The 21529-nt window shown below is 41.0% G+C and overlaps 1 protein-coding gene across 2 annotated transcripts; it reads left to right on the plus strand.

Moving 5' to 3' along the window:
* Positions 1-60: 60 nt before the first annotated feature.
* On the plus strand, positions 61-19750 carry GGNBP2 (gametogenetin binding protein 2). Of its 2 annotated transcripts, none has more exons than XM_074596116.1 (14): positions 61-203; positions 939-1070; positions 4891-4971; positions 7033-7286; positions 8285-8383; positions 11541-11654; positions 13360-13569; positions 14586-14760; positions 16290-16484; positions 17121-17271; positions 17455-17580; positions 17663-17814; positions 18211-18459; positions 19098-19750. In XM_074596116.1, the coding sequence occupies exons 2-14, from the start codon at positions 978-980 to the stop codon at positions 19299-19301; spliced, it is 2103 nt and encodes a 700-aa protein (XP_074452217.1). In that variant the 5' UTR covers positions 61-203; positions 939-977; the 3' UTR covers positions 19302-19750. The 2 variants fall into 2 exon arrangements, with proteins under 2 accessions (XP_074452217.1, XP_074452218.1); XM_074596117.1 differs by having other exon boundaries at positions 13360-13563.
* The last annotated feature ends 1779 nt before the right edge of the window (positions 19751-21529 follow it).

Here is a 21529-nt window from a genome sequence, read left to right on the forward strand (position 1 = left end):
GAGCCGCGGCCCCGGGCCGGGGCGGGGAGGGGGGGGAACGGCGGGGCCACCGCCTCTCGCGAGAGGAGGGCGGGGCGGCCCGGGGCCGGCGCCTGTAGGGAGGGCCCGGGGAGGGGGAGAGGAAGGAGGCGGCTCCGTGGCGGAGCTCGGGGGTGTCCGCTCGCCTGTCAGAGCGCCCGGGCCGCCGACCCGCGGAGGAGCCGGTAAAGGCCCGAGGGGGACGAGGCGGCCGGTGGGCCGCGGGGAGGCGGGGGGAGAGGGGAGGCCGGGAGCTGGCCCGCCGACTTGCCCCCGTTCGGGGCTGCCTCCCCGCCATCGCCGCCCCGGGCCGGCTGGAGGCCGGGCGAGGACAGGGAGGAGAGGGGTGGGTCTGCCCGCCGCGTCGCCCCCTCCCTCGGCCTGACGGAGGGAGGTGGCCGCGGGCCCGGGCTGGGGAGTGGGAGGGCGGCGGGCCCCCTCCCCGCCAGCGGGTGTCCCGGGCGGGGTGAGGCAGGTGGAGGCGGCCCCTCGCCCCGCCGCTGCTCCTCTCCCTCCCCGGCCGCCGCGGGGCGGGACGGGACGGGAGCGGCGGAGAACCGCAACCCCGGCTGCGGGCTGGGCGGGTCCCCGCCGGCCTGTCTGGGCCGGTGGCGGCGGGAGGGGGGGGCTCCATCCCCCCTCCGGCCTTCCTCCCCCCGGCTGCGCCCCTCCCCGCCCTCCACCTCCCTTTTCTTCCATGTTATGTCGCATTTCCCAGCCTGCCCACCTCTCCCCTTCCCGGCCCGGCGGCTGGTTGAGTCCTTTCCAGGGCTGAGGCGGGCGGGCGGGCGTGGGCCGGGGCGGCGGGGCCGGCGTGGTGAATCAGGCGATGGGGTAAAGCAGGCTCGTCGCCGGGCTGGTGAAAGTGTGCCGGGGAAGCGCGGCGGGTATTTACCTCCCCGGGGTTTGGCTACTGACAGGCTGGAGCGGAGAGGAAGCAGCAGCAGACAGCGGCAGAGATGGCGCGGCTGGTGGCTGTTTGCAGGGACGGGGAGGAGGAATTCCCTTTCGAGAAGAGGCAGATCCCCCTCTACATCGATGACACCCTGACGGTGAGTGGCTGCGGCCTCCCCCGGGCACCCCCTCCGCCGTCCCCGCTCCCAGCATCTGCCCCGTGTTGCAATTCCCAGGCGAGGCCTTTCCTCCAGCCGGGCCTCCCCGGCTCCTCCTTTGCTCCCGCAGCGTTAATCTTCGGGACTTTGCAACACTTGGGGTTAGCAGCGCTTAAATGGGGCAACTTTTTTATCTGATTCCCAGCTCTAAAGACACGCAAACCGCACAATAACAAAGTTATTGCTGCATTGGGGCCTGCGCCTAACTTATTTTTAAGTGGCAAGCGTGTCTCGCTGCCCAAGCCCAAATGTGGAGCAAAGCCATTTTTCAGTTAATAAGGAAGGGAGCCATATTAACATTAAAACCCACCTTTCCAACTAGGCAATTATTATGCTCTTAAACAGGCAAGAAAAGGCTGAAGGTGTTTCTGAAAGCTTTGGCTTAAAGCAAGTGTTATCAAGTCCGTCATAATACGCTGCTGTGTCTGCAGTAACAAATCTGAGCGAGTTTCTGTTTCAACGTGTTATTCTCAATTGAGAAACATGGGGGTTTTGCCATTTCCAGAAGATTCAGTGGAAAAATGAACTAAATGCAGCTTGCAGGCTGTCTAGTCTCTCTTCTCTTCCTCACGTGTTTAGAGGAAGGCGCAGAAATTGCATCGTAGGTGAACACAGAGCAAACGGAAAAAAAATGTCCCACTAGCCAGTTGTCATTTGTTTTAATCCTTAAGGTGTGAAAAGGTTGGGTTCAAAATAAAATTGGGCTTACATAGTGTAATTGGGTATCTTAATTATTCGTATTTGATTTCTGTCAGTGGTGTGACAGTACCTGCTGTTACTTGTAAAGTGGTGTAAAATGGATGAGCTTTAAATTCCTAATCTCATGTTTTAGTATGGGAGAATGCCTTACTTGCATCAGCTAACTTGATCAACTTTGTAATATAATTTCTTCCATCTTCAAGAACAAAACAATTGAATGTCTTCAGATAGTCTCCTAACCCTCCATCCCACTGTTAAAAATTATCTGTCTCAATCCCATCTTGTTTTGGTTCTTTCGAAGCAAGGATCTTTGCTGTATTTTAGTTTTGATCATTTTAAACGATGGCATATTATTAATTTACCAAATAGCATCACTAATTTTTTTTGGCTTTACATAGTCTGTCATTTCTGGTTAACTGTGCTTATACAGTGGGCAGAGTTTCCCCCTTAGTTGTCCAAAGCTTTCCTAGAGTGGTTGATTACCTGGAAAACCCAGTGCTATGTAGCAATAGTGTAAGTTTGAGGTTTTTTAATGTCTTGGCTGCGCCTTAGAAGTTATTTTGCCCCTCCATTCCCCATGTAGTTTTAATATCTTCGACTTCTCTCTTTTTTTTTTTCCTCTTTTTTGTTTTCCTCTGGACCCCCTAATAAAAATTACCCATTAGATTGTGTCAAGCAGAAGACTTACCGTGCTCGTTACCCTTGTTGTGTTTAATAGGTTGAGAGAGAGACAGTGAAAATTTGGCTGTACCAGGTGTCACGTAAATGACTTCAACTGACCTAAAATTCCATTTGTGGTTTAGTTCCAGAATTTAACGCCCGGCCAGAACTTTGTGCAATTGCACTGTATTGTCGTTATCCTTCTACTTTTTACACCAGAGGCAAGCCATACTCAAGATGAAGAGGTTCCTATAGCTGTAAATCAGTTTTGTATCCATCTGGATGAAAGGCATTTATGCAAGTGCAAGTCATCCTTACCATGAAGAAATCTTATCTCAGGCCCATTTTTTTTCCCATTATGTTGCTGTTGTTACAAAGTACTTGGATTTCTAGGTGGTTCTGGAGGCTTTTATTAAATAAATCTGCAGAAGCAAGTGAATGAACTCTTAGCTTCCTTGTCTTAGTCTTCTATAATTTATGTTTTAAATTCTTAATGAGAGCTATCGCAGGACATGCAGTTGTCTTTGAAACATAATTTTACATCTGCAGCATTATCTTTAAAAAATAGTGGTGTTTGTTGGTAGGAACTGGCTTCTGTTACCCTCTTTTAAAACTCAAATTTTAAAAATAATGGGACTACTTAATTTCTGTTAGTCAGCGGGAGGACAATCTATGCCTTAAATTTAGAAATTGTGAATCGGTGATTGCAAATTAGTGAATGAATGGCCTATAATGCTCTTAAGCTTGTAACATTGCTTTGTAGTAGCATAGAAAGCTGTCTAGGTGCAACGTGGTAGTGCTGCTCTAAATGAACACTTTTCTGTTTCTTATGGCTCAACTAGAAATTAAAGGAGGCTTAAATATTTAACCCTTTTCATTTCTTAAGCAGCTTTTATGATTTCTAGAAGGCATTCCATTTGATGTGGTATTATGGGAATTTTTTCTTGTAGTTCAGAGTGTGATGGTGGTTGATGTTTAACCACTTAATCTAATCAGGCACATGAATTAATTTAGTCTTTGATAACTTCACTCTGTTGTACAAAGCACCTAAGGGTGTTGTCTGATAGTGGGAGATGAAGGTGATGGGGGGGGTGGGGAAGCACAGATTTTTTGCTTCTCTCTGTTATTAGCTGATAGAGCTTTTACTTTTGCATGTAGCTCATTCCCCACAGAAATATCAAATTAGCAATGTAGGAAACCTGTAATTCCACAGCAAAAACCTGGGCAGCTGCTTAGTGTCTATGGGTCAGGGGCAAGGGAAACTGGAAGAGAAATACATGAGAGGTTAGAATTAGCCTGACTGTGGCACTGTTCTGTGCAAAGATAAGCCACCTGTGCTAGCATTCCAATTCTAGCACATACGAGATCGAAATATTGCCTTGCTTTCTGGCCTTAGAGAATAGATGTTTATTTTGGAGCGCTGTTGAGTGCCTGTAAAAGTAAATGTATGGGTTCTCTGGAGGTAGTGTCAGCAATTATGAAGACAGCAGGGAATTCCGTCTTTACTAAACAGTTGAGGGAAGGTAGAGGGAGGAGAGAGGATAAATTGGACAGTTTCATTTGGTGTTGATTGGTATTAGAGTTATTAAGCAAAGTTGTTATTCTGTCTTTCAGATTTTAAAGTGAACTTTCAGTATTTATACTGATAAATTCTGTATTTCTCAGTTTGGACAAAGAAGACCAACTAAGCCAGTCTTTACTCATTTTTCTCCATGCCCGTAAAGTTGGATTTCTGACTGAAAATTACTTTACTAGCCCCCAAGAAATTGCCCTCTTTGTTGGTCAGTAATTATTAATATTTCCTTTACAATTACTTACGAGTAATCGCATTGTTCTGTAGGCTTGACATTTTACTTTGAGCCTCTTGAGAGTTGCAGCTGCAATTGTACAAAACAAAGTATACCTTGGAATACCTTGTTGGGTTAATATGGTTTTAAATTAGCCTTTGAAGGAGTCGACTCAGTCACTAAACTGTTGTGACTGTTTCTTCATGGCTTTATAAATGGAGTTAGGCTGTTGGCTCAATTTGGATCCTGGTGTGTTGAAGTACAATTTTATTTTTTTTTTAAACTGAAACAAGGTTTCAAGTCATGTAGATAGTCTACTATACTGATGTTCCCTTTAGCAACTTTTGCTTTCTCTCCAACAGCTACTTAAGAGTTGCCATTTATAAACTGCCTCTAGAACATTATATTAGTGAAACATCTAGTTAATTTGCTGAAACATTCACTACCTTAAACTGTTACTCTTATCCTTTCCCAAGCTTCAGATAGTTATGTGAAAAGAATGAGGATTTAACATAATTTCTGTCTTATTTCCCTCAAGGAAGTAAAATAAACTAATGCTCTGCGTTTGACTTTTTTTCTGAAAGCTTTTATTTCCCCCTCCTTCTCTTGAATAGATGGTGATGGAATTTCCTGATAATGTGCTAAACCTTGATGGACATCAGAATAATGGTGCACAATTAAAACAGTTCATTCAGGTAAATACATCCTTCTGTTTTTTAAGAAGACCACATATTGGAGCTTGCTTTCCTTAATTCCATGCTTTCGCTTCTCTAGGAGATTGTCACTCCTGGAATGACTTAAGACACGTCAACCTATATGCAATTACGTATTGGTACCAAAGTACACCGGGTGCACTCATTTTCTGTATTTCACAGCATTTATGTGTTGCTGTCTTGTGAGGAGGTAATTGCTGCATATCTAGTTGGAACTGTAAACTCTTTAAAACAGTGCATCTTCTGGTCACTGCCAATTTATACTTAATGGAAACTACAGTTTGTAAATACATTTTCATCTTATTGTTTCCTAAATACTTTTGAACTGCTTTTTCAAGTGCATTGCTCATGATTGAGTTCTTGTGATTTGTACCATGCCAAGATAGAATTAATTGCCAGTTTATAGATTACATGTAGTTGAATAGTGAGAGGCAGTTTTGTGGTGCCCCTGAAGCTTTAATTATAGAAACGTATCTGCTAACGCTCGGGCAAATAACTGTAGCACTGGAACACCTGCAGCAAAGAAAAAAGTTGTGCCAGTTGATGTCCAAAGGAACAGGCCAGTTTGCTGATACGCAGTTTGCACTCTTTCACTTGTGGTTTGACAGCAGCAGCTCAGGCATATGCTGCATATAAAGCATAGTTGTGTTGTGAAAATAGCTCGTTCCTGCTGTTGCTGTAACTAGGACTATTAATTACAGGAAAGAGGATTATTGCAGAGTGATATCGCTTGTCAGATTATTTAATGTGCCAGCCTTTAGGAGCACAAACCTTAACTGTTATCTGATAATAGCTTTACTTTTCATAACATGTATTACACAAAATCAGCTGAAAATATTTTCTCTTTTCAGTTGATGTATTTACACATTCCATGTGATTGATTAGTTTTGCTATGTTGTGTGGTCTTTTCTTTCTCCCTCTAGAAGTTATGACAAGTCATTTCTACAGTAGGAGTGTTTAAGTGGTGTGATACGACAATAATACAGAAAATACTGTCACGGAAAAATATTCCCTGTGTAGATACAAGCTATACTTTGTATAACCAGGGAAAAAAGGACAGTTAATACACTGACAGGCCTCTGCTTTTACAGATGATGTTGGAAAGTGCCAGTAGTGCTGGTAATCTAAGTGTAATGTGTCGGTTGGTGTGTGAGGAAGGGACTCTGTCTTCTGCATAGCTGTGCTAGTGGCAGTTCGGTGTTGATGAAGTTCAAGCCAGTAATTTAGCAGTTAGAAGAAGAAATAGCAGAGTATGTGCTTTTTATGTGTATGTGTGCCTGGATGTGTTTGACAGAGCAACCAGGAGAAGCTTCTAAAATTGTTTATTGATGTAAGAAATATTAGAAGGTGTTGTCTTTAATGATCTATTATTAGCACACATTGGATGTTTGCTATTGAAGTAAAATGTTTCATCCTGAATAGTAATGTGTGCACTTATTTTTTAATTTCAGGTATTAGAATTGTAATGTGAAATGGTATTTAGCTTTCCAGGAAAAATATTGTTAAATTGTCTTGGTGTGAACAGAACAAGTTTGTTGTAAATGAGTTTTCCAGCCAATGAGTGTCCAAGAATTTCCTTTTTATGTGCCAAAGATAAAATGAGCGTGAGTAGAAGACGAAAACTTGCACAGTTGTATGTGAGACCCTTTATTCCTTTACTAAAACATCTGTGCTGAGGTGGAGAAAAAGGGGCTTCCTGATAAGGACAGGGAGGTGTGCTGTTTGTTCGGAAGCAGCATTTGCTGATCTGAGTGGTAGGAGGCAGGAACAAGAGGAGAAAAAAATATTAGCTTCCTTTCAGAGAGTAGACTGTAAGACTTGAAGCAGAATTGCTGCTATGATCTTTGCAAGCGTGGTTTTGTTCATACAGTGAGCGTTTTCAGTGATCTACAGTAAGACAGTGACCTGAAACTCTGAGCACTGCATACAGTTTCCGCAAGTGTATTTCGATGAGGAAATGATGTTGAAGGCGAAGAAATCTTGAATAGTTTGATGTGTTTTTATATATTTATTTTAATTATTTAATTTCTCATTCTTTTTTAGAGACATAGCATGCTTAAACAGCAGGATCTAAATATTGCCATGATGGTGACATCGCGTGAAGTTTTGAGTGCACTTTCTCAGCTGGTCCCATGTGTTGGCTGCCGTCGGAGTGTGGAACGTCTGTTTTCTCAGCTTGTGGAGTCTGGAAATCCGGCGCTTGAGCCCCTAACAGTAGGGCCAAAGGGCGTTCTTTCTGTAACTCGAAGCTGTATGACTGACGCAAAGAAGCTCTATACACTGTTTTATGTGCACGGGTAAGTTAGACCCACAGCTGTCTTAGAACTGCGTAGGTAATAACAATCTGGGGAAAAGGGATGATACTTTCTGTGCATTTGGCTTTGTAGCTTTCTCGTTGCTCATACTGAATTGTCACGAGTTTGAATGTTATAGTATGTACTTGTCTTTTACAGCTGCGTTAAACTAGTTATTTCCTAAACTGGGAAAAAACAAACCCAAAACACCTAATCTTTCATATCATCAGTTGCAATGCCACGATTGCAATTGGAAAATACCAATATTAAAATGTTTCGTCATTAATCTGAAATAGGAATTGTGGGTTTTTCATGATCTGTGGAAGAAGTGTGTTACTTTGCATTTAAAAATTAAAAAAGTAATAATTCAACAGCCCCACCACCGCCCCCCCCAAAAATCCCCCAAACCCTTTCTACTCTTGGGTAGAAGAGTAACACTGAGAAAGTGAAACCTCCTGGGTTTAGCTAGCACAATAAATAAATAGTCTCAGTCTCAGTGCCATTTGTTTCTCAGCTGTCAGCGGACCAAACAGTGACTGCTCACCACAGTGTGCCTTTGCCTTCCAGTTGGCTTCAGCTCATTCTAATTGTTGCTCCAGTTAGCAGCCCAGTGAGAAGCAGGAGAAGTTAGTGCAGAGCTGGGGAAATTGAGATTTGGAGGGTGAGGTAGTGTAACTTGATAAAGCGGTTGTAGTGGTTCCCTACACTTTTGAAATAGGTGTCATTGCTTGAGGTCTGTTACTTATGCAGTTATGCAATAGCTTTTTAGTTGTGGGTTGTCTTTATCTTGCTTGCTAGGAATTGTCTGGAAATCTATACTGGATTGTCCTTTTGTATTGCAGGATTGTATGGCATAAGAAGTAAAAATGGGGATAGGAAGAAAGTTTTAGATTTAATGTTCATTAGCGTACTTGTTTCTGATACACGAGCTGAATCAATCCCTTTAAAATTTCTCTGGATAACCATGCCTTCAGAATACTAAGTTACATTTTTTTCCTTAGGTCCAAACTGAATGATATGATTGATGCAATTCCCAAAAGTAAGAAGAACAAGAGATGTCAATTACACTCCCTGGATACACACAAACCAAAACCTTTGGGGTAAGTCTGTATTTAACATGCACAATTCAATCCAAAATATTTTAAGGACCCAAACTATCGATACTAATTTATTTTGAAGCACTGAGATCAATTCTTATGCTGTTATCTGTTTGCCAGAGTAGTAATCTCCAAGATACTTGGATTATAGTAGACCCAAATAATTGTGGGGGAGAGGAACAGACGCACCCAGGAGTCTTTGGCGTGCTGTAGGGCATGAGCCTTTCTCCGTAGGCTTTCATGAGAAGGTAGCTCTTTTTTGCGCAGTAAGAGTGACAGTCTTATCAGTAGGATGTTTAATACTTTCCCCACTGTCCTTGGTCACACTTTGACTGGACAAAACTAGTGCTATAAGGTCTTCTGCCCTCCCAGTGTAAGATCTGTACTCCTTCCTCAGTGTGCCCTTTGTCAGAGCTCCCTAAGGCAGCTGCTGATGCTCTTGTATGAAATCTGAGGCTACTATATGATATCAGCCATTTCCCAAAACTTGCTTGTTAGTTCTAGCTGTTCCATTTTTTGCCTCTTGGCTGTTGGACCTTTTACTTGGTTGTGGGTTTTTTTACTTGTTTTGTTTTTTTGGGTTGTTCTTTTTTTTTTGTATAAAAATATCCATGTTTCATTTCAGAACCAGTTGCCAAAATGCAACTTGGCCATTACAAACCAGTGCTCTCTGATGTGCTTTTCATATCTCGCTGACATAACTTGGCATATAGTCTGCTCAGGGCATGGATGGCTTCTGCATTGTGATGTAAACAATGCTCTAGAACGGCAAACTGGTTTTTGTGCTCTACACCAAAATGATCGATCAGCAGTTTTTCTCCCATTGAGGTGAAAGGGTACATGCTAAACAAATATACACCATTTTGCTTGGGTTTATTAAAAATGCCTTGCACAACTGTTAATAAAGGGCTTTATTGTGGTTGGGCTGCAGGGTTAAAACTAAAACTCTGTAAAATGTATTTCCTCAGAATGCGATAGCATGTTTTGAATACGCTGGTGAAAAAGATGCATATGTGCTTCTGTCTTGAAGTTGAAATGGTTTATTCCAGCTGGTTAACCAGAAAAACACTTCCTGTGAATCTGTTGTGGATTTTGGGGGGGGGGTGTTTCTCGTTTGTGGGGTATTTTTTCTTTTTTTGTTTTTATATGATGACCAATAAATTTGGCTACTATGCTTACTTGGAGTGTCCAGGACCTTTTTTAGTCAGTTGTGTTCTGCTTCTGGTTAAGCATACAACCTGTGAAAGCTTGATCACGGTTTCCAGTTACAGGACATGTATTTTTCTACGCAGACTGGAGTCTCTTTGGGTTTAGATAAATCCCCTGAGATGCTAGGCATGTGGAATTTGACACTTGATTTTTACTTGTGCTGCTTGAGGATAGTGGTAGCTAATCATTACCTCCTATTATATTTTGGTTACAGGCCTTTCATATAATTAGTTTAAAGCTTGTGTTACATAAGCAAAAGATCATAGGGGTATAGGGGTGTATTTTTTTTTTTTTTAAAATAAAGCAAATCCAAAGCTTTATGAAAGTGTTAATTTTTTTTGCTTTCTTTTTAGTAAGATTGATCTTTTCTGTATAAGAACATATATCGTGGAACCTGCACTTACCATTTTGGCAAGGCAGAACAATTCTGAAACTGAATGGAGAGGAAAATGCTGCTTTAATTTCCTCGATTCGTGCTGGAATAAATCCCCTTAGTATTTTGAATGCTGGCAGGTTAATAGGGAATATGTGGAAGGGCAGTATTTTAATATACTGCAAGTAAAGCTTTCAGCTTTATCTGATAACGTGGCTTGTGGACAATCAGTGTAGTTTGCTAAAGAAACACGGCTTGCACTCTGCTTGCTCAGTCGCTGCCCGTTTGTTGTGCTACAGAAGTGATCAGGGTGTATCAGTACTGATATTTCTCCAAATAAATCTGCTGCCTTGAGTGGAAGCAAATCTACTAACAGCCTAGACATGGAGGCGTCAAATACAATTGTCTTACAGAACAAATTTTATTTATCAGCTTAGAGCTTCTGCTTGACTTCATTACAAGAAACTTCTTCAGCTGAGTTGCGTCTGTTAGGCATTTTATACGCACACAAAAGGCTTTGAGTTGTAATTGTGTGTTTAATTATACAAGTTACGTAACTAGCTAATACCACTTGAGAGTTGCTTGATGTCCTCAGTTTCAATGTGCCTGCTTTATGGCTACACGGTTCCATTTGGGGTGAAGGAGCATTTTAACCTCTCATAAATGCAAGCCGTATGATCTGGCAAACTAGATAATAGCATAGATAAATACTCTAGAGGAGCTAATTATTAAATAAGAGTGCTTTTTTCCCCCGTCTTCGTACTCTGTTGTATCCATACATGAGCTTAAACAGAAATGACCGTTCTGATAAAATGTCAAGTGTAGGCAAGCCTGTAAGTAAACATGACTTGCTATTTAAAGTTTGTTCTTTGCTCCATAAGTGTACTTTTAGCATATCCAAATGTGTGTTATAAAATGTTGTGGGTTTTTTTAACAAATTTTGGAAATTTAATGTAGAGTGTTTTATGATTTCTTATGGTGGTAGATGATTGGAAGTTTGGGGGGTTTGTTTTGCTTTTTTCTTTGGGTTTTTGTTTTTTGTTGTGTTTTTTTAGTAGTCATATGAAATTTAATTTGACAGAAGTATTAAAACTTCTGTATGTTTATACTTAAGTAATATTCTGAAAAATTACTCCTAACTTTCAGCTGTAACTTTAAAAAGTCATTATGAATCTCGATTTATAAACACAGACAGCAAAATTTATATCTCATGTCTTACCCTAACTTCACTGGAAGTTAAGGCTTAGCCTATAAAGGATTAAAAGTAAGTGAAGGAACACAGTAGCATTTTCATGGCATTTGTTTAGGAAAAATAACTAGTTCATAATGTATAGGTTTAAAAAAAATGTTTTTTAATACTATGTGACAGTGAAGGGAGAAGTAGCACACTCAGTACAGAGAAATTAAATGCAGATAAGAAAAATAGTGAAGACAGAAGGAAGGAGAGCAAGTGTAGCATCACTTTCTACTGTGGACCTTTCCAGGGAGCAGTCAGGTAAACTAGTGATGCGTTATTTTGCTGTTTTTCTAAACCCCAAACAGGATAATGTACAGTCTTTTGTTTCTTATGATTTGCAGGGGTTGTTGGATGGATGTGTGGGAGCTCATGTCCCAGGAATGCAGGGATGAAGTAGTTTTAATTGACTCTAGTTGTCTTTTAGAAACATTAGAAACCTATCTACGAAAACACAGGTATGTTGATGAACAAAGACACACTTTCGTGTTGAGGAATACATGCTGCCTTTTTTTTTTTTTGAATCAAAATGTCTGTAGAGTTCGCAAAATATTTAGAAGTGTAGAGGATTCTTCTGATGCTCGTCTAAAACTTAAGATCTAAGCTTCGTGATGATGGAGGACCTTGACATTGTAACAGTTGATGAGACTAAGATAGTGAAATACTCTTTGGGTTCTACCTATTGTTTCAGGTTACGATAGGGGAAATGCAGAGACCTCAGATGAAGTCATAGCTACTTGTCTTAATATTTTTGGTTAGGATTAAATTATGATTTACAATTTGATGTATTAAAACTGTGTATACTCTTTCCCAAGTAGCCTGCTCTGTTCGGGACTATGCCTTCTTTTAGGCTTTCAAAAAGTATGTGCAATTTCAAAATAGTATGAGCTGAACTAATAGAAGCAGACTTTAGGCTTGGTGTTGCTTGTAAATCACTGTTTTAGAACAGTTGTTTATGACTTGGTAGTGCTAGTGCTATTAAGTCTCTCTTGCGGGGAAAAAATAGGCCACTAAATTATTGTTGCATGTGTATGGTAGCTACCATGCTGATTAAAAAGTTTTGATTTCCAGTAGTCTCAAGGTTCTGATGTAAACTGGGCGGGGGGGGGGGAGGGGGGGGTGCACAGATGGGTGCGGGGGTGGTGGTGGTGTGGAAATAACACTTTGGAAACAAAATAACTTTAATCTCCTGTGACATTAAACATGGTGTTGGCAGCGTTCCTGATGCTAACCTGCAATAATATTACTGTTTTCTTTCCTTTCACCACAGAAACTAGCCAGTTATCATAGTTCTATCAAACATCAAAATATGTTTGACTTAGTGTTGTCAAGTGGCTGGGCAAACTAGGAAAGGGAAAAACACCGTGCAGAGATGGCGTGAAGAGCCAGCTTTTCAAGCTGAAATGTGAGCAGCTTGTCTGACTTGCATTTTTAGAATAATACAGCAAGAGGTTTTGTAGCTTCTTGAAGATTACTCCTCTTATAAAATAGAATGAGCTTAATTTGGTTGTATTTTGATTACAGTAGACTTCATAACTATACTCTCCTCATATTAGTTATCTGAGCTATCACATGTTTAAATTGAATATACTTTGTGTTATAAATAAACCTTGTTTGGCTATCTGCGCAGTAATCTAATAATTCAAAATATGTTTAAAGGTGCTTGTAGTGGAAACACCGCTCTAATACAGCAGGCAACAGAGGGAACTTTTTCTCTTACTGCTTATCACTCACTTGAGTATATTTTAGATAATTGCTATAAAGTAACTTGGAGTGTGTTACTTGGGAGGAATTTTGTCCTGGCTTGTACTAACGATTCAGTTTGTTCACTATTAGACTTCTGATCTTTGAATGAATATGGAATTGCACATCCATGTAGGAATTCCTTTATTTTAACAATTAGCTTGATTTATGCCTTGGAGCGCGAAAGTTGATATCCAGCCTTGTAACATATGATAGGTAGTATAATGCATATAGTAAACTTAAGTGGCTTACAGCCAAAGGCTTGCTGTTTTACCTTTTGAAGTAACATAAACCTTACATGACCTAGCTTAAATATAGCATGCACTATTAAATATCTCAGTATATCATCACTTAGACGAAGCGTGTCTAAATTTCTGCTTGAATAAGGATTCAGTTCTGTGATGTTCTGTTTTAACACAGGTTTTGCACTGACTGCAAAAATAAAGTACTTCGGGCGTACAATATTCTTATCGGTGAGCTAGACTGCAGCAAAGAAAAGGGCTACTGCGCTGCACTTTATGAGGGTTTGCGTTGCTGTCCCCATGAACGTCACATACATGTATGCTGTGAAACAGATTTCATCGCACACCTATTGGGTCGAGCTGAACCAGAGTTCGCAGGAGGGTATGAGTATGTAATTTGCTAGAGTGGGCTATCTAGCGCTTTGCTTCTTTATTTTATTATTGAATGTTTTTTGCAAAAGTGATTTTTGCCTCCTTGCTGCATAATAAACTTCTGAATGTAAATATTTGTATTGAAGTAGGCTTTCAAGATAGTGCTTCAAAGTAGGGAAGATTTTATATGTGCTTTTGACTTTAAAGTGCATTTAACTCTGAAGGCAAGACTGAAACAAACTGCCAAATGTCTTCTAGTTCATTTGTTCACTCACCAGGGCTGCCTGCTTTTCCACTGAGGTGTTCAAAAAATGCGAAATAGAAAGAGAACCTTGGTTGACAGCTTTACCAAATGCCAAGTGTTCAGTTTGGTTTTGTTGCCATTTGTATATTATAGTGATTTCTGAACCTCTTTTAGCATCTTAAAATCTTCCAATGAAAAATACAATTCCGAGCTCAATATTTTTAGAGCTCAATCCGAACTTTTTGATTAGGAGGGCAAATCCTTTATAATGGTTTTTCTTTAATAGATGGTAGATGCAGATCAATGCTGAAATATTTTTAATTTGTACGGTAAGTAATGTATAAACTTCTGTGCGTGTTTATTCGGCTTCAGTTAACTGACACATAAATGTCTAGGAAGCTGAAAGAGTTGCTATATAAACTAAATACAGATTCTGTGAAACAAAAGAATGGCTGCATCTCTCTGGCATTAAGACTCTGCTGATCGCTTCTAGTAGGAGCAAGCAGAGACTGATGGGGCAACACCTTCAGAAGTCACAGTTGGGAAGGCATAGTGCAGCTCAGCAGTGCCGTGCAGAGATTAACGTGTTAGGAATGCAGTGCTGGTTTTGACCTGGTCCTTTCTATTTTGCATCCGCATGCAGCACAGCAGAACTCGATTTAAAAGCTGTTCATGCAAACATATCTTCAGTTGTACATAAAGAAAATACGTCACTGAACTGCTTTGATCTCTTGGTAGACTTCCAGCTGCTTTAACCATACTATACTTTGGTTCAACTCTTCCTTTAGACGAAGAGAAAGGCATGCTAAGACAATAGACATAGCCCAAGAAGAAGTTTTGACCTGCCTGGGTATTCATCTTTATGAAAGATTACACCGAATCTGGCAAAAGTTGCGGGCTGAGGAACAAACATGGCAGATGCTTTTTTACCTAGGTGTTGATGCTTTACGCAAAAGCTTTGAGGTAAAAATCAAATTTTATCTAACTTATATTTGAATTGCTGTAGTAACTGTGTGCGTTTTCACTACAATTATTTTTCTGCTTTCTACTAACGTTGGGCTGGAAGGAGCTTCAAGGGTGTTGCGTTCAATCCCTTGTTCACGGCAGGCAACAGTTGTGTATGTCAATGCATAGCACAACTGCGTTGCATTCCCACGTGAAGTCTACTGGAACATAAAAGATTGAGGCTTGCTTTTACTTTCCAAGCTGCATGTTACAGTACGCTGGGTCTTCTGTGTTTTTAATTCACGGTGAATGTGTTTCTACCCAGTAGCATTTAAAGTAGCTCTGGCTACAACAGTTTTTATTTGGCTTATTAGTAAAAATGGAGGATGTGCTTTTGAATTACAAACGCAGCTGCGAACTCTTGCATTCAGCGTGTTCCAAGTGCACTCTGTAATCCTGTGGGATCTTGAACTTCCCACAGAACTCCATGCGATTCCTTTAACGTATGTCAATAGCATACTTCCCCTTCGGTATGACATAGATCTTTTTTGTTTTATCTTCCAGTCGTAATGCCTGTTCTCTCTAAAAACTTTTAAAACATCGGAGGAGGAGGAATAAAATCAGTTTGGGAAAGATCATACTGGAACCCTAATCTAGTTAGTTCTTGGGGTTTTTTTACAAGTAATTTTTTTTAAAGACTTACAATGCTATGGAAGCGGCATTGGACTGGGTACGCTCTGGCATTTTTGTCCTGATTTTTTTTTTTTAATCTAGTAAACTATGGTGTTGAAAACTCATTTACATTGTAAAATTTGGGTCATTATACTGGTGTGCAGGGTTGGTTATGAATTTGAAGTACAGAACTGTTATATATTTATATGGAGGCCTTTCCTAAGGTGAGTGGGAATGGTGATGTCTCATTTTGGCTTAAGGAGTTCCCAGAGTGATCTGAAACACACACCCCCCCGCCATGAATTTGGTTTTACCTCTGTAGGAGCGTTGATCCAGAATAGTTTACTAGTTGATCTATATTCTTTTAACTTCGTATGTAGGTGTGCCATTATGGTATATGTTCTAAATTCAATATTAAGGAACGTGTTTAGATACATGCTATATTTAGAGATATGTCTACACTTCACAATTGGCCTGCCTAGAAAATCAGTTAGGTTTTTCACTGGTTACCGTAGACAAAGAGCTGCAGGAATTCTGTAGCGGTAGTTCTAATGTGTTTTTCTGTGCTGCTGTGTTAGAGTATCTACCATGTAAACACAGATCCAAAACCGCATTCAAGTCTGCAACTTTTTACTGAAAATTGTGACTTTGGGCTGCAGGTTAAATGCAATGCTCCCCCTGTACATATATCTTCCCCGGCAAACTAAACTTAGTGACTGAATCTGGATAGGCGTTTTTCTTCTCTAGTCAATAGTTGTGTTGCTGTGACTTTACAATAAAAAGTACTTACCAGCTGTTTTCCTCCTCCTCTTTTATAAATGTAAAAGCTTGAATTGTGTTAACATCTATAAATAGATCTAACCTCTTATAAACAGATGGCTGTGGAAAAAGTGCAGGGTATTAGCCGATTGGAACAGCTCTGTGAAGAATTCTCAGAAGAAGAAAGAGTGCGAGAGCTTAAACAAGAGAAGAAGCGCCAAAAACGAAAGAACAGACGGAAAAATAAGTGTGTGTGTGAGATCCCTACTCCTTTGCAGGCAACAGAAGAGAAGGAAATAAATCAAGCAAAGGTAAAGATTGATAGCTGTGGCTTTCTGCTGGTGTTGAATCATCTAGTTTGGTGCTTTGTTCATCAGCTCACCGTTCCATGTTAGGATTCTTGAGAGGTTTTTACTGTATTGGGAACTAGTTTTTGATCGCTAGTGGAATTTAATACTTTTTCATAGTATGGTCTTTTTGTAAAGTAGTTGCCTGGAACTCCATAGATTTTGAGGGTTTGGTGGTTTTTAAAAAACCAAAATCCTAAATCTAGGGGGTCAGGTTATTCTAGAATATTTTTCAACTGCCTTTTCTTAAAGATTACTTAGAATATGGGAATTCAACTGTTCGTTGCAGACAATTACCATTAAATTTGGAGGGAGGGGAAAGCTTTAATTGACTAAGTAAGTGCAATTATTATTCTGGATCTCGTGACTGAACTCAGTGGGCTAGTTGTAGGTCATATTATTGTAGGGAAAGTAGCTTGGGCTTGTTGGTTTTGTTTTTTATTTTTTTAGTTGTCTTGTACTTATGGAGAATTACAAGCAATGCCGTGGCTGTTATCAGTCAGTGTCAGCTGATTTTGCTCATGGAAAGAGTATCGTTTATAAAGATGCTGGCTGAGCTACTTTCAGTACTTGCAAGTAGTTTTTTGTTTTTGTTTTAAGGAAAATTCGAACTTCACGGAAAGTAGTTGCAAAGCCTGTGGTAGCAGCGAAGAAGCTAACAATTGTGTAGAAGTAATTGTTACTAATGAAAGCACTTCTTGCACCTGTCCTAGTAGCGGTACCCTATTAGGTTCACCTAAAATCAAGAAAGGTATGTTCAATGTCATTTTTTTTTTTTTTTAATTTTTAAAAACATGTACCATTTGCGGGATAAACAGCGCTCAGCTGTTTTTAAAAAAATAATTCTTTCGAAAGAACTCCTCCTTGTTAGAGGCATAACTAAAGAATAAGCAACAGCTATTACAGCTTACCCTAACTTTTCACTTCGTCTCAGGTTTATCTCCGCACTGTAACGGTAGCGATTGCGGGTACTCATCGAGCATGGAGGGCAGCGAAACAGGATCCCGAGAGGGATCAGATGTGGCCTGCACTGAAGGCATTTGCAACCATGACGAAAATGGTAGGTTTGCTAAAAACATGATACTGGTTTAGTATCCGCAAAACTTAATGTATCTGAGAAGAAAATTGTCTGTCTTTTGCAGGAGACGATTCGTGTGTCCATCGCTGTGACGACAAAGAGGAGGATGGAGATAGCTGCGTGGAATGTTGGGCTAATTCGGAAGAGAATAACACAAAAGGCAAAAACAAAAAGAAGAAAAAGAAAAGTAAAACTTTGAAGTGTGAGAATGAACACGTAAGGAACATAGCTATTCCAGAACGCTTATTTAAATGCATACATTTTAAAGTCGTTACAAAAGTATTTCAAATAGCGATTGTGACTAACGCTGTAAATGCGGTGAGGAGGATCTTCTGTTACCTCTCCATCCAAGTTTTGAGATCAAGGTCCTTCCTAGAACGGGTTGTGGCGAAGGAGGCTCTTCTCTCCTATATTCCGAAGCATGCGCACCTCTGTGCGCTTGCAGTGAACTAACATGCCATTCCCCCCTCCTCCCCAGGCACACGTATTTAAAAAAAAAACCATTGCTCTCTTTTTGAACTCTTTCCTCTTTCCCTCCTGCCTCCATCCGAAACTTGAATGTTTCGGGTTTAACGCTGCTGGTAGTTCATTACAGGCTATTTTCAATTTTAGGTTCAGAAACTTGGAAGCTGTACGGCAGATCCAGGTAACAGAGAGACCTCAGGAAATATCATGCACACAGAGTTTCATCGCGACAAGACCAAAGACACACATGCCGAAAGCTGCTGTAGCTCAGAAAAAAGTGGGCAGCAGTTGCCTTGGTTTGAGCATATGAAAAACGTGTCACAGTTTGCAGAACCTACAGAAATGTCACTTGTTCCTGATACTGGAAAAGGTGCCAAGAGCTTAGTGGAACTCCTTGTAAGTAACCGCTTACTTTGAATTTTAGGCTGTAGCGTACTGCTTTCGATCCTTGGGATCGAGGATGGGGTTTAGAACTCAAATCCCAGTGAAGAATGTTACAAGAGAGAACGTAACTGAACCTGAAATTCACAGCTTTCTCTCCCAGTGTTTAGTTTGTTTGCTTTTGCGTGTTCTCTGTGAAGTATATAACTGGGAGGCTTTGCAGAGGAGGGGAAATTGCCTGTCACTGGAATGCAAGTGACAGAACTTGTATTGTAAGTGTTCATTACCAAGGACTGTATTATTCCATAAAATGAAGCATGCATTATTGCTGCCTTCATGCCTCAAATATTACTTGCCCCCTACAAGCTCCTAGGATGAGTTTCTTCTCTCTCCCTTCCGTTCCCCTTGCTTTTTCTTCTTCTCTCTCTCTCTTTTTTTTTTTTTTTTTTTTTTTTTTTAAAACTGTGATAAAACCTATTCTCTTTCAATGGAAATGAGCACTGTGTGGAGGGGTGGCTGGGTGACCCGGCTAAGCCTTGCAGTGCCGTGACACGAAGGCTACATCTTTTTTCGGAGCAACTGTAGGCAATGCGTGGGATCGCGGGACGGGCGTACGCACAGGACGGTTCCTAAATGCCTGTTTTCATTTGTAGGATGAGTCTGAATGCACGTCTGACGAGGAAATCTTTATCTCACAAGATGAAATACAGTCCTTCATGGCAAACAACAAGTCTTTCTACAGCAATAGAGAACAATACCGACAGCATCTGAAGGAGAAATTTAACAAATACTGCCGCTTAAATGATCACAAGGGGCCCATTTGTAACGGTTGGTTGACAACGGCTGGAGCGAACTAAATCCAATAACCTAGCTCTGTCTTTCACTGAAATTCTCAAGATGACTACTGCGCCTTCTCTTTCAAAAACTTAATTTAGTGACTTACGGCAAAATTTTATCTTAAATTAATGTGATTTTTTTTTCTTGTTTTTTTGGGGAGGCTGGTGGAGGTGATTTCATTAATTTTGTTCTTTCTTCAGGCTTGTATCTTTAGTTGAGTAGCTGTGCAAGCCTCTCTTATAATTTAAGCCATCTCTTTTCATTAAATGTTTCTCTTACTGTGAGACTTACAAAAAGCAAACTAGTGGCAAAGTAATGTTGTACCTATAATTCTGTACAGAATGACAATGAGCTGAATATAAGATTTTACAAATTAGACATCCATTTGCAAAATGTTTTGGATGTAATATGTTAAAAGCGCAATGTGCAAAATTTAAATAAAGAATATTTATTAATATGCATAGTAAAAGTTGGTGTACCCGTTTCTGCTTTAAACACTCCTTCCCAGCAGTCTGAATTCTTGTTCTTCAGGTGGACTTAAAGCTTCTGCCTGAGCCCATCGGAATGTAATTAAACAAAAGGCAGGCTTTCAACACACCTGGACGTTTTCTTAATGGAATAACGAGCTCTGTTCTGAGTTCAGGAGTGATTTTTGCATAAGTATCCTTTCGGCCATGTCTTGTTCTTACACACAGGGTATCTAATGGCGCGGCTTGTTTGTCAGAGGTGATTTGACACGCGGTGAAGGTACGGGGTGTGGGAGATGAAGGAAAAAAAAAAAAAGGCAGTTTAAAACCTGGTACTCAGTCACCAGGAGCGGAGGTGGTGGTACGGTTTGCATGGTCAGCACCCGAATTCACCCGAAGTCAGCTGCCATGAGCTGAATTCCGTGGCACTTACACCTTCATCTATTGGTGTGTATCCAGAGACGGAGGCCGTTCATTGTACAAGTGCAATTCAACAACTGTAGGAATTAAAAATTATGTATGCAAATCAAGATACAAATGTTTTCATAATAATAAAAAAGCCCTGAATAACTTTTATATTTAAAGGGGATCGTGGTCTGTTAATACACACCCCCCACTTGGTTATTTTATAGCTGTTTTACAAAATCAGACGTAAAAAGTACCTTCTTGAGTGAGCTTTAGCTTAATAATTTTTTTCCAAGTTAGCTGGTAATACTGAGAAATAGTCCCTTTGGTTAATAATTAAGATATTTACTGATTATTTCACTCAATTACAAAACACAGAAGAAAACTATGAAGATATGACTACTCCTTTTTTTTTTTTTTTAAATATGATGCTGCTTAGATTTTGGTCGCACCTGCCACTAAAAGGATAAGCTTTGCTCGCTCTGCAGCATTCCTAATCTGACACCAGCCTGGTTTGGATGCCCAAAGTCTTAGATTTGATAGATAATTTTGGCAAGAGCCATGAGCGCTTTCCCTCCCTCAGGGCTGTGGAGCCGTTGCCCACAGCAGGGACCGACCCGTCTCTTTATTCACACTCATATATTATATTCACACATAGATATTCATATATGAATGCACATATATATATTCCCACAGATACATTATACTATATTCCCTTTAGCCCACAGCAGTAGCGAAGGGCTCGCTGCCCCGTTTCCAGCCCAGATCTTTACTTCTGCCAAGTTTAAACAGAATTGTTAAATCCCAACCCTTTGCTGCGGCCGGCTGCGGAGAAGCAGCAAAACAGCATTAACATTCCCCCGATGGTCTTATTTCCAGAACCCGTGTTGCATTTTTGGTTGCTTTTTGATTTCTGTATGAAATGCTGAAGCAGCCTTCTCCTCCCCGCGCCGTACGAACGGGGGATTCAGTCAGTGACAGGGTTACGATCGAGCTCGGGTGATTACTGCGTGGTTGAAGAGGAGTTAACGCAGCCATGTCACGCTAATTAACGAGTTTTCATTTAAAGCAGCCCGTCTCCGTTCCTTACCCAGCCGGCAGAACCTATTTTACCTTTAAAGCCGTTTTGCGGCCTTTCACCTTGCAGATTTCAGGACTCTCCCTTTTCCTTGGGGACGTTTGGGGGAGGAAAATCCCCAAACCCAGACAGCGCGAGCCGCTCGCGACCGATCTTCTCCCCGCCCGCCGTTTTCCACCACGAGGGCTGAGCCCGCACAAACTCGGTGCATACGGGCCGTGGGGGCGAGGCCTGAGGGACACGGGCGTGGCCTGATGGATATGGGCGGGGCGGGGGCGTGGCCGTGGGGTGGGGGCGT

The sequence above is a fragment of the Larus michahellis genome, chromosome 7 (assembly GCF_964199755.1).
Source record: "Larus michahellis chromosome 7, bLarMic1.1, whole genome shotgun sequence".
Classification (NCBI taxonomy): domain Eukaryota; kingdom Metazoa; phylum Chordata; class Aves; order Charadriiformes; family Laridae; genus Larus; species Larus michahellis.